Raw genomic sequence first — 12,433 nt, forward strand, 5'->3', positions numbered from 1 at the left:
TAAAAGATGGGTAGAAGAGAAGAGGTTAAAAAAAGCATAAAAATAATTTCCACATACAATAGCATATCCTGGTTCCACTTTGTGCCTTTTTCAATTTACTTTCTTATCATCATACCTGAAAGCTGTGAAAGCTTTTTGGGCACAAAGCCATTGATGTATTCTCACTGATGAGAATACCTGATATACAGTTAGCAACTCCTTTTTTAGCAGTTTGAGAAGATTCAGTAGTTGCAGTCAACATTTTAGTACTTGTGATGTAGTAAATAGAGCCAAGTGTATACTAAGAAAAGCCTTTTACTATTACGTGCTCCCATGTACCTGAGTGGAGAGGGACCAGCAAGGGAAATTTTGGGTTATATGATGTTGCTCAAAACACAGTATACAAAGTGATGAACTATGTGAAGTCCCCTTCCTGGAAACCTTTGGGCACATCTTTAGTTCTGCTTGCTGAAGTCAGGTAAGGCGCATGTGTTTGCAAGATTGTGCTGCAAGGATTTGGTTGGTTTTGTTTGTTCTGATCAATTATTCTTATCCCAGGGTCGTGATTTGTTATCTGCCTTGCAGTGGTAGAGAATTTCAGTCTCTCTTATAGGAAAAGTAGCTGTCTGAGTTCTCTCTCAGCCACTTTCTCTCTCTTTCACTCAATTTTGAAAACCAAATTATGGCTCATGAATTCAACTTCCAGGTATTCCTGTACTGCAAGTAATCAGCAGGAGCAGCTGCTTCTTAAAAAATAAAAAATTTCATCTAGTCTCTGTGTTTTTGAAAAAAAAAATAAAGATTGGAAATAAATTTTAGTGTAGCACTAAGCAGAATTGTAAGTAGGCTTCATCAGAAAGCTTTGGTGCTGATGTTTAAATTCAGTAAGAAAGAATAAAATATGTGTAGCAAAGAAAAGGATGTTGGGTATTGTGCAAGGAGGGGAGGGCTTGGCATTTAAGGACTTCCCTTCCTCTAGGGATTGAATTTTTTTCTGCATGTTTCAGCTGAGGAATAATTCCATTTCTACTCTTAGTTTGTGAGCTCTTGATAATTCACATAAGATAAGGTCAGGGTCTGTTTTCCTCCTGAAGCCACTTCACATTGACACCACCTTTTGCTGCTGGCTGGTGTTGTATTTGCAAACACAGGATGAAAGCAAGCAGGATCTACTCACAATCTTGGGAAGAGAATTAATTCCAAGGGGCCATCTATTACAATTTCAGTATTTTAGAGCTATGTGTAAGGTGCATTTGTATCATATAAGTATTATACTGGGAAGAAGAATTCACAGCGAGTCTGCCTTTTGGAAATGCCTTTCTTGGCTGCAGACTGATGGGAGATTGGGCTGTGTGGCTGCACAAAGCACTTGTGCTTAATTGAATGCACTGCCTGCATTCCCTGAGAGGGAAGTGAGAGCCTCTCAGGCCGTGGCTAAGTAGCCTTCACAGTAATGACAGCGCTCCTGTTGCACCTCTGCTGCCTGTTTTGCTGCACAAATCAACATTTTAACTCCCAAGTCCTTATTTCCAAGTGGTGAATGGGTTAAATAGTTACAGATGAGCCCTTTGGCATGGAGGGGAATGCAGCCCTTGCTGCAGGGGCCAGGCTCTGTCCCTGTCGGAAGGATGAATTCCTGTCGGTGCAACCAGCAGCCCAGGAGCTTCCTGGGGAAAATGGCACCTCCTGAAATACAGCAGATAGTCCAAATTACAGATGAGATTAAATGACTAACCCTAATGGAGAATCTTTCCCAGATGATTTGCAGGCATGGGGATGTTGATCTTTTGGAATGCTGCAGGCAGTGAGTGCAGGACCATCTTGCCAGAGCACCAAGCTCTCATCCATGTGCACTTAGGTGCAGCTTAGTTGTGTTGAGGAACATGAATGGTTGTATTTCATAAATGTTCTGGACAGGAACATGAAGTCTTCCTTCTTAATGTTAAATTCAAGTAATCAGTGAGCTCAAGGCTTGCTTGGGAGAGAGCTGCTGTGTGACTTTCAAGAACTTTAAAGTGTTCCGATAGAAAAAAAAATGTGGGTTTGGATCAGCTTTCAAAGTTGAAGGAACATGTTTCAGGAGTGATGAGGAAAGAAGAGAAGCTTTGGATGATAGAGTAGACTAAGATTGTGAGGATGTCCAGAGGGTGACTGAGAACTGGTTTAGGATGGAGACAAAGCTGCTTTATGAAATGAATGAAGAATAAAGATAATAGTGGCACAACAGTGAGTTTCCTTCAGAGATATTTACTTATCTGAGGTCTGTCAAATGGAATGAGCAATGCCTGCTAAGTAGTAATAACAGGATTAAAAACCTTCTCAGGATTCAGTCATAAAACAAGTAATCCTTAATCCTGTTCTTTGTCACTGATCATTTGAAATGAAAATTTTCACTGCAGAGACAAGACAATGTGAGTACTTTTACCATTAAGAACACTAACAGCCTGAAAAAGGGGGAGAGAAGCAAAAATCATACTCCTGATCTTCAAAAATGAATTAGATTGATTTATTTTAATTAAAGAAGATTAAATAAAATAGAACCATTTGACCAAGTAGGGTTTTTTGGTAACCTTTTGAAAGCTGGTGTTAAATAGGAAGAGGATTTCAGCTGTAAGTTGTTTCATAGGAAGCAACAGTCATTGGAGTGGTTCATTACTTAGTCTACCTGTAATGGAGTCTGGTAGCAATAGTTTTAGTTGACATAAATAAAAAAAAAATACTTGGTTAAATTGTTTTGGTTTTCTTGGTTAAGTAGTTAATCATGCCTTAATTTTGCTCATATTCATTTCTTTTACATTAGAAATAAAAGTGTATTTTTAGTGTGGAAATACACATTTACAGGAAGTTCTTGTTGATGTTATTTCAAAAGCTTGATACATCCAGCATCGTTATTTTCTTTTGCTGTTGGGTGATACATCACCTTCCCAGAAATTCTCTGTGCTGATACAAAGCTCAGTACATTTTGGATTATTCAGACTGGTTCAATTTGAAGCAAACTATTTTTGCTTCAGGTTTGAGCTCACGGCTGAGCTTTGGATCCTGACACAAAGGACTTCCACGTCACCCCTGGTTTCCAGTAATGGTTAAAATCATTGCATTGCTCATGGTATGAAAAAAACCTCAGATTCAGCTTTCTGCAGCAGAAATCATGAGGTGGCTACTGTTAAAAATCATCAGTTTGGGGACTCAGAGGGAAATCTGTTTCAGATGGTAATTTAGAAGCAAAGGGAACAGCAGTAATAGTGATAATAAAACTTTGCTCTTTGGTTAGTGTTTTCCCATAAGTCATTTATTATCGAAGTATGAGAGAATGATAAACGACCAGGCTTTTTAATAGTCTTTGGTGGAAATATATTTACTTCCTGTTAACACTCCCTGAGACTGTATATCAGTGTACAGTGCTGAAATGGTGCACAGAAATTTCTCTGGCATTTGGCTTCTTTAATCCTGTCGCAGATGCATTTTCTCAGTGTGAATTGAGCTGGTGCATAATCTTGCTGTTGCTTTGATTTTTGTGTTAAGCTGTGGAAATGTGCACGTGGCCACTGTAATTTATTGCACTTTGTCATGGAACCTGGAGCTCAGCTTCTCAAAATGAGTGATCTTGGTACCCTTTGCAGCAAAGTGAGCAGGGAAAGAGGAGCAGACAAGGCAAATGAGTGGCAGTGAAGAAGGAAAAAGGAGGATGAGGAGCCCAGACTTGAAAAATAAAACTGAAAAATGGTACACTTGAGGTAAAACATTGGTGTGTCAGTCAGAAGTCATTAGCAAGCTGAGAAAAGTTAACTGCAGGCTGCTATTTGTTTTTGCTTCTCCAGTGTGTTCTCACACCATGATATAAAGCTGTAAGTTACACTTCTATGATGTATGTACTATGCTGTATGTCCTTGCAGAAGTGTGTCTCATTTCACAGTTAGAAAACCAGATGAAAATTTCTTTATTCATTCAGCTGTTATGAAACTTGTCTCCTGTATGATTTTGAGGAATGTAATAGTAGTTTTTAACATGAATAGAAATATTTCAACTGGAAAGACAATTTCAAAGGAAGGATTTGCTTGCCATAAATATTGAAAGTTTGTTTAGTTTGTCCAATTTTATAATAAAATGGAAAATTAAGACAATGTTGGTGGAAACTCATGCTGAATTATTCTGTACACTGTTCTGAGCCTGAGGAAATTATGTATTCATTGCTGAACATTCATTTATATCTACCAAAATGTTGGTTTTTCTCTCCGTCTCTCTTACCTCATCCAGATTTATATATTTGAAAATAACATCTACTATCAGCCTGATGTAAAGAGCAGCTCATTGCGCCTGACATCCTCAGGAAAGGAAGGAATTATTTTTAATGGAATTGCAGACTGGTTATATGAAGGTAAGCTGGATGAATATATCTGTTTATTAAAACAGATGAAAGGTCCTTGTACAGACCCAACAGCACAAATCTGTTCATTTCAGAAAATGCTGAGGTTGGGTTTGCTCCTTTCCCTTCTCATTTTCCTGCAAGATTGCCTTTATATCTGCTCAGTCTTTGTGTTGGCTGCTGGTTTGCATATAGCAGTGTTTTCTGAGAAAGAGGAATTCATTTCCAAGCTGAATGTTGCCAGTGAACACTTGGTAGCATGCAGAAGTGAGCAGGGAAAGGGCTCAGTTCGATGCTTTTAGGGACAACAGTGATGATCCATTTGCAGTTAAAACATCCCCATAGAAGAGGAAACCCAAATTTGAGTGGGGGGTAGCTCAGTCTGTCCTCTACAGCCAGTGGCACAGAATGTTCCTCTCTGCACCCAAAATGCTTTTAACATAATGATAAATTTAAGAAGAAAAAAAAAAAAATTAATAAGAGAGCAGATTATCTAACTTGGTATAACAGCGTAAAATTAATACACATTTCAGCTACTTCTATGGGACTCATGTGTTCCATAGATAAATAGCTTGGGGTTAAATACTCAGTTACCAGAGGGATAGAATTTCTTGTGTGAAGAGTTGTTTTTTTTAGGAATGGTGTTAATGCCGTACAGCACAGAACTTCACCTTAAAAATGGTCTATCCACACTTCTTGGCATTGCAGTAGTTATGAGCAAACATCTCATCGTGGGTTTTTTTTAAATCTCTGCCCAAGTGAACTCTGAATGGCAATTTTCATCCCTCAGCCTGTATTTGATAGTTACCTACTTCCAAGGTTTTCTTTTGTTTTGAAATGTTTTAATGTGGCAGCACATTTCAAAAAAAAAAGAACATTTTTTAAATGGAATATCATTTTATATGCACTTAATAATCTTAAAATCTAACACGACAGCATGCGAATTGAAGAATTTAAGCAGATACAGCTCATTGGAGTTGATGGAGTTTATCAAGGTTTTGCTAAAACAAAGTGAAGTTAATAGGGGTCACAGCCAAGAGAAGGAAAAGTTGTCTAGTTTGGGGCTAGAAAGTTTTTGAGGTGTTGTGGGAGATGATGCCAAAGCCTTCCTCATGAGGCATGTTCTAAAGCCTTCTTTAAGTGAAGAAGCCTTCTTTGCTCGTTATTTTCCATGGTTTTTAACCCCAGGTGGGATGGTGCATTTCCTGACCTGCAGAGGACTCACTGGGGTCCCAGGGCTGCAGGCAGGCAGGGAGGGAGCCCAACTCAACCCCAGACACCGTGGAAGCCACGGGAGGAGGAGTTGTGTCTGTGCATTCTGGAGAGCCCCAGTGGCTGTTGGCACAGAGGAACACACTGCTCCTCTCCCATTAACCTACAGCACTGCTCCCCTTTCAGCAGAGCTTTTTAACAGCATCAGAAGCTGAGCAGGCTGAATATTGTCCAGGTGAAGTTGAGAGATTTTCGGTTGACTCGAGCACTCTTCCTCTTTTGACCTCATTTGTTTTCTTTTACCATTTCATGAGTTTGTTATTAGCATTTTACCTTACCAAGCATTTGGGAATAGCTTTTCTTTGTGTGAATAACCTTGTCTAAATGCAAACAGTAATATTTTAAAGCAAACATAATTGTGATATTTTGCTATCTGATATTCACCATTCGTTCTCTGCTCTTCTCCTGTGTAAAAGGTTTTAGTTATCCAGCCAGGGAGAGAAGCATGACCCAGAATATATGACTTTGAATATAGGTCCCAGCTTCATTTCACCTAACCTTAGATAATTCAACCCATTAAGCTGCTTCAGAACCCTCAGAATCCGATTAGCAACTTGGAGAGTCTCTGTTGACAGTTTAAGTAGTTTTGTTAGGTAGGCTCTCAAATTAGGTATGCAGTCAGGCCTTTTCCCTTAGTACACTATTCTCAATTAGTTTTCCAGCCAAATTCTTCAGATTTAAATACAAAATCCTTGCTAAGCAGGCCAACATATCAAATACATAATGAAAATTCTAAGTCTTTTCACAAGTGGAAGCAGAAGACTTGTGCAGGGAGAATTTGGAATTGCTCAGGAGCTGCTGTATGAGATTCCAGGAGTTTTGGTTCTGTGCCTGTGGCTGTTTCTGGTTTGTTTCTTTTGACTGTGATATACAATGACAATAAATGTAAGAAAACATTGAGTGACATTCTTGAGAATTGGATTCATTTGGAAAGCAAATAAAATTTGGATTAAAAAAAAAAGTTTGGTTCAGATTTTCAAATAGTTTCACTCCAGAAAAACTGAACTTCCCAAGAACTAAAGCGGTCCACTAGACTGAGACAAGAAAATCATAATCATGCACTCCAAAAATTGTTATATAAATATGACTGTGTGAAGATCTGCATGTTATCAGGTTCCACACCTCAGAGAAATCAGGTATACTGAAATTCTGTATTAAGAGGAGAAGAAAAAAGAATTGGAAAGCCCAAAAAATACGCCAAGCCCCCAAATTACTTAAAATTTGAGTGAACACATGTATTGGAACGCAATAGAAGTAAGCATATGCCAGTAATAATCATCTCTCACATTTATGTGATTTATTGATGTTAGTGGAAGTATGCATTTGAGGAAAATGCTTAAAGCTTGGTCCTTCAATGTTCCTTGTTATCCAACCATTTAACCCCAGATGACGTGAAATTAATGAAATTACAACAGACACATTTCAAGTTGGCACAGGGAGGATAACTTGGTGCCAGCTGAACAAGCTGGACACTATGTGTGAGGTTTTCTTATGGACCCTAAGGAAATCTGGTTTTGCAGAGGAACTTCTTCATTCCCACGTTGCCCACTGGTGGTCTCCAGACGGGGAAAGATTGGCCTTCCTGACCATAAATGACTCTCTAGTGCCCAACATGGTTATTCCCCGCTTCACGGGACCTCTGTATCCAAAGGGAAAGCAGTATCCGTATCCTAAGGTAAGATGAGTGGGAATGCAACCCCCACCTCCTCTTCTGTGTTCACTGATAATATTCAGTAGTGTGAAAAGAGTGTTTCCAGACAGGAACAGAGGCTGATTTTGTTCATGATGCTTTTCAGCAAATAATAATAATTTTTTTTTTTTTTTTCCCCCAGTAGATTATAACACCTGAAAAGAATCTATTGGGTGAGGGGACAGCAGAGAAACTAATTTGGTGTAATTTCATCACTGATATTTGGCTGGGTAAAATCAATCCAGCACCTAGAGAGAAGGGTAATGCATTTGAGGGACTGTGTAGGGAAAAGATCCAGCCCCAGCTGTGCTGGAGTCAGACACTCTGTGCAGAGCACAGGACAGGTTCCTTCACAGGCACAGAGATCTCAGTAGGCTGTGCTGTTACTAATAAATGGGACAGACTGGCAGTGAGTAAGATAAGCCACAGTAACATATTTTCATGGCCATCAAAAAGAGAAAAAAAATTAGAACTATCAGTGTTTTAGAAGATTTAGAGGAAGGTTTTTAGATTTGCTTTGGAAAGTGAAAGAACAGCCCAGACAGGGGTAATGCCTGAAATCACTCCTCATTTTCTGGAGATTTTCTGGTGAGGTGCCTCCAGATCTGTTGCTTTGATCTTCCAGCTGATCAGTTTATCAAGCCCTTGCACACAGTTTGAAAGTGGCTGGATTCCTTTCTGGCAAGTCCATCTCTATGGTACTCCTCTGGCATTTCAGGGGAAGTTTACTGAGAGCTTTAGAAAATATTCCTTGCTATTCCTGCTACTGTTTTTTGGTGATGAACCTCTATTCTTGATGGCTGAACAGCTAGACTGTACCAGGTACTATGAAACAATAACATACATTAAATAAATAGAATATCTTTGTACTATGAAATAATACTCTGAAACAATGAAACAGCAGTAATTTTAGGTGTAGTTTATATTCTTGCATTGGCAAAAAGCCTTGAGTGACAGAGCAAAGAAAAAAATAAGGAATATTTTAAAGTCAGCTTTATAGACGAGAAAGGAGTAATTCCATTTCATTAGCAATTCAGCATAAAAGTGATACACAATACTACTTCAGTAATCTCATTAATGAAAAAACATTATCTTTATTTAATGTCTCCATTTAATACAAATTTAGCTACTCGTTAAACATCATTAATTGGTAATGAAGCTGGTGGTGTAGCAACAGAGATTACAAAATAGATTTGGTCCTTGTTATAGAGTGCAACCATCAGAGAAAATTATAACTAGGATTAAAAAATAAAATGAAACACACATGTTTTTTGTAAGCACTGGAACATGCTTATCCATATCTGTGTATATGTCATACACACAGACTCTATTCTTAAAAAAATAAGGTTTTAAAACGTTTTGGGTATTTTTTTCCTAGCAGTGTTAAAAACACACAAATGCCACTTCCTTGTCCTCCATACTACTCAGATATGAGTGGATACAGCATTCAGACTTTATTTTGAGATAAGCCCAACTTCTAAAAGGCATTTTTGGGTGTATTTCAGCCTGTGAAGAGCCAAGTATACACAACTTTGTAGTTTCCTGTAGTAATTCCATAGAATCAGTGACTTTTACCTTTCCTTCCAGTACTAAGCAGAGGTCAGCCCCACTGAGGAACACATTGCATTTTTTGTAACCCAATTTAGTGTAATTCCTGTGACATGAAGCTGAAACTTGGGGTTGGCATGTCTAGGACAGGGGTGTGGGACCTCCTTGCACCCATCAGAGCCTCTCTTCCTATTTCCCTGTTTCCAGTGCTTTCTCTCCACCTCAGGAACATCCCTTAGTAACGAGCAGTGTTAGGGGAGAAGGATGATTCCCACCTCCCTGTAGATCCTCAAGATTTATCAGACTCTTCCCAGTGGATATCTATCAAGCTGCCACGTTATTCTCCTTTAGCCACAAGAAGCATTTTGTTTCCCTTGGAGCTGGCCTGCCAAAGCAGCTGGCTCCTGGTCCAGGCCAGAAATTGAGATTTTCAGCTCAGCAAACAAGGGAAGGAAGACTGAGGGAAAATGGTAAAGAAAAAGAGAGGAGGGAGTGGAGGAATGCTATCCCAGACTGAGGTGGTGCAGCTTTTCAGGAGAAGGAAAAATAGCATCTGAAAAAGGCTTAGCTGGAGGCTGGATTTACCTGCAGATTTAGGAACTGACTGTGTTTTGGAAGCTGACTTCACTGAACTTGGCAAAGCCACTTCTAGTGCTGGTCACTTGCTCTGCACAGGAAAGTCTTCCATCGGTAAAGGCTGGTGAGAGAATCACTCAACGCTTCATATTTTCATCTGTGTGATTCATATGGCTATGAAATTAATGCTTCAGATTTAAGATACTTGAACTTTAATAACTTTTCATTATTATAAAGATACTGAATTATGTTAACAAGTGAGTCTGCTTAGCTGTCTCTGATTCAGTGCCTCTAAAAGTCCTATTTATTTTTTCTTTTCCAAAGGCAGGTCAAACAAACCCCACAGTAAAGCTGTTTGTAGTTAATCTGTATGGACCAGCACATACCCTGGAACTGATGCCACCTGACAGCTTTAAGTCAAGGTATATAATTTCATGGTGAAATGTTTTATGGTAATTGTTCCCAAAACAATCAGGATGTCAACAGTGGTCACTTATTCAAAACTGTTACAAATAGTCTTAGGCTGGTGTAGCTCTCTTCTACACAAATTGAGGTACTCTAATTTATTGCAGGAATAATTTAATAGTGAATTATGCCTTGCAATTATTAGTGTCAACTGGAATGCTTTCTGATTGTGTTAGTAATAGAAATTACTTTGAATGAGTCGAGCATTTTGAAGTATTTTCTTTCTACTGATGGGCCACTGCTGAAAAATATAATAAAATCTGCTGCTGCTTGCTAACCCTTCATTAATTTAAACAGTGCTATAAGATCTAAAAGAGATTTCTTGCCATCAAGATCAGCATCTTCAGTCTCCTTATTGGCATTAAAGTTGAACTTAAAGTGTCGGAAGGCACAAAGAAGTTAAGCAAGAAAGCAGTGTATAAGAAAATATCCCCAAGAAAGAGATAATCTTGAAAATGTTCAGATGTTACGGTTTCACTTCAGGGTTTTCAGATTTATTCTGTCTCCTCAGCAGATGGAAAGTAATAGTAGACTCAAATTTGAATGTTAGTATCTTAAAAGTTTTTTGGTTTTCTTCAAGCTGTTGCCAAATCTCTGGAGCATCTTTGCCAGTTCTTGATAAAGATATTGTTGTTGTTCAATTGATAAAAATTCTGGCTTGCTAATGCATGAGAAGACTGAGTAAATCTATTTAAACCTGTGGGAAAAAAAATTTAGTTTCTTCTACATTTTAACTATTAAGGTATAATTTCCATGCTGATGGAAAATCCATGCTTAGAAATTCCATGCTTAGAAAGATTGTGTAATTGTGAGACAGTTTTACTGTAAATTGTGAATTTGACTCTGGATTTCAGTAACAGCCTTCACACTGGTCATCAACCCATATGAGTCTATATATCAGTATATAGAGAGAGGTATGAAAAATGTGCTTTAAGCAGGCTTTTCTAGAGTGAAAATCTTTGAAGTTTGTAATGATTGGGAGTTGTGTTTTTCCTAAAGTATTAGCTTTTTTAGTAAAAATAGTAGCTACCTTTAGCAGTCAATTTATTTCACTTCATTTCTCAGCCTTTCATTATGGAGTTATTAGTAAATAGGTCATGGGTGTTTTCAGAATTAAAATGAATGGTTCATTATCCATTAGTTATAAGGATCTTTCAGGGAAGAATCATTTTAGAAATAGGTAATGTACAGGTCATAACCATCTGCTGTTATGGAGAGATTCACTCCTACACAGAGAAACCACAGAAATGGGAAGGGAAGGGGAAAGAGGTTCTGTTAGTTAACCTCAGAAAGTAACATTCAGATTCTCAGCCTGTCCCAGATTGTGTCTGGTGTAGGACCTTTGAAGATACTAAACTGTTTCCCTGATTTTTAGGACATCTGGGAACTTGATGTAAGATTGAATCGATTAAATGAAAAATTCAATGAATAAATTCAATGAAAAATTAATTTTCTTCTTTTAGGGATCCTGTAAAGGTGCTTGGTAATATTTCCCAAGTCCTGTTCAGGCTACTCTGATACAAAGATAGGGATAACACTTGCAAATTTTGCTCCTGAAAGTTTCATTCTGTAGAAAAATTTACCACCTACTGTGCACTGTTAATGCCACAAAGAGACTGACAGTCTTCCTTCAGATACCTGGCTGTATTTCATGAAATTACTGTTTCCCCTTTGGTGCTTCCATTTCACATGTACAGTTACGTTTTCTTCAGTGACAAACATCATTTAATATGAAGCTTGGGGACACAAACTGATTGCTCTCCTGCTTGTATCACCTGGTGTCATGGTAGATCTTGTTTTACTTGTGCATACATTTTTGCCCCTCAGTAAGATTAAGCACTTGTTACAGAAAGGAAAAAAAAAAAAAGTAAATATTAGAGTCAGAACACACTTGAAGTCCCCATTTCTTTTTATCATTCTGGTATCCAGATGTGCAGATATCTGTTTTACCAGAAGTGACATATGAAAGCCAAAGGAATCTGTGCATGCTGGGCTGTTCAGGTGTGTTCTGCAAACTGCAGCAGGCTGGGTGAAGCTGTAGTGAACTCCTGTCTCCTGCCTCTCCTGTGTGCAGCCTTGCAGCTGCTGCTGCTGCTCAGCATCTTTCATCTAGTAAGGAGGCTTTTGAATGTATAATTAAAAGCCTGTTGTCAAAGAGTAATGAGATCTTTATCAGTAATAGATTAAAAGCCTAATTATATCCGAGCTAAGCCCCTTGTTTTAAAGGGGGTCTGAGTTTTTTCCAGATGAGCTCACTCCACTGTTTCACACAACTCAGCTGGACTGTGAGAGCTGCCAGCAGGGGAGAAGGGAAGGAAATAGCTGGGCTGGGATGCCAGTCTGCAACAGGTCTGAACATCCCCAGCCTGCCAGCCCAGCAGGATCCTGGGGGGATGGAGGAAATCCTGCACAGCACGAGCCCAGGAAGCCTCATGTGCTCAGCCGGGGTTGCTGAGGGACAGACACTTTGGCCAATATTATCAGCTGTTTGTAAAAACAGAAACGGGAACACATTGATAGGGAGAGGCACCTCCCTTTTA

The 12,433-nt window shown here is 38.8% G+C and overlaps 1 protein-coding gene across 1 annotated transcript in view; it reads left to right on the plus strand.

Moving 5' to 3' along the window:
* Positions 1-12,433, plus strand: part of DPP10 (dipeptidyl peptidase like 10) — a 244,139-nt gene that overhangs the window by 197,998 nt on the left and 33,708 nt on the right. The window contains exons 8-10 of the mRNA XM_058840442.1: positions 4,234-4,354; positions 7,135-7,289; positions 9,753-9,850. Coding sequence (XP_058696425.1) covers positions 4,234-4,354; positions 7,135-7,289; positions 9,753-9,850 — 374 coding nt within the window. The remainder of the gene's footprint in view (positions 1-4,233; positions 4,355-7,134; positions 7,290-9,752; positions 9,851-12,433) is intronic.

This window comes from Poecile atricapillus, chromosome 5, assembly GCF_030490865.1.
Source record: "Poecile atricapillus isolate bPoeAtr1 chromosome 5, bPoeAtr1.hap1, whole genome shotgun sequence".
Taxonomy (NCBI): domain Eukaryota; kingdom Metazoa; phylum Chordata; class Aves; order Passeriformes; family Paridae; genus Poecile; species Poecile atricapillus.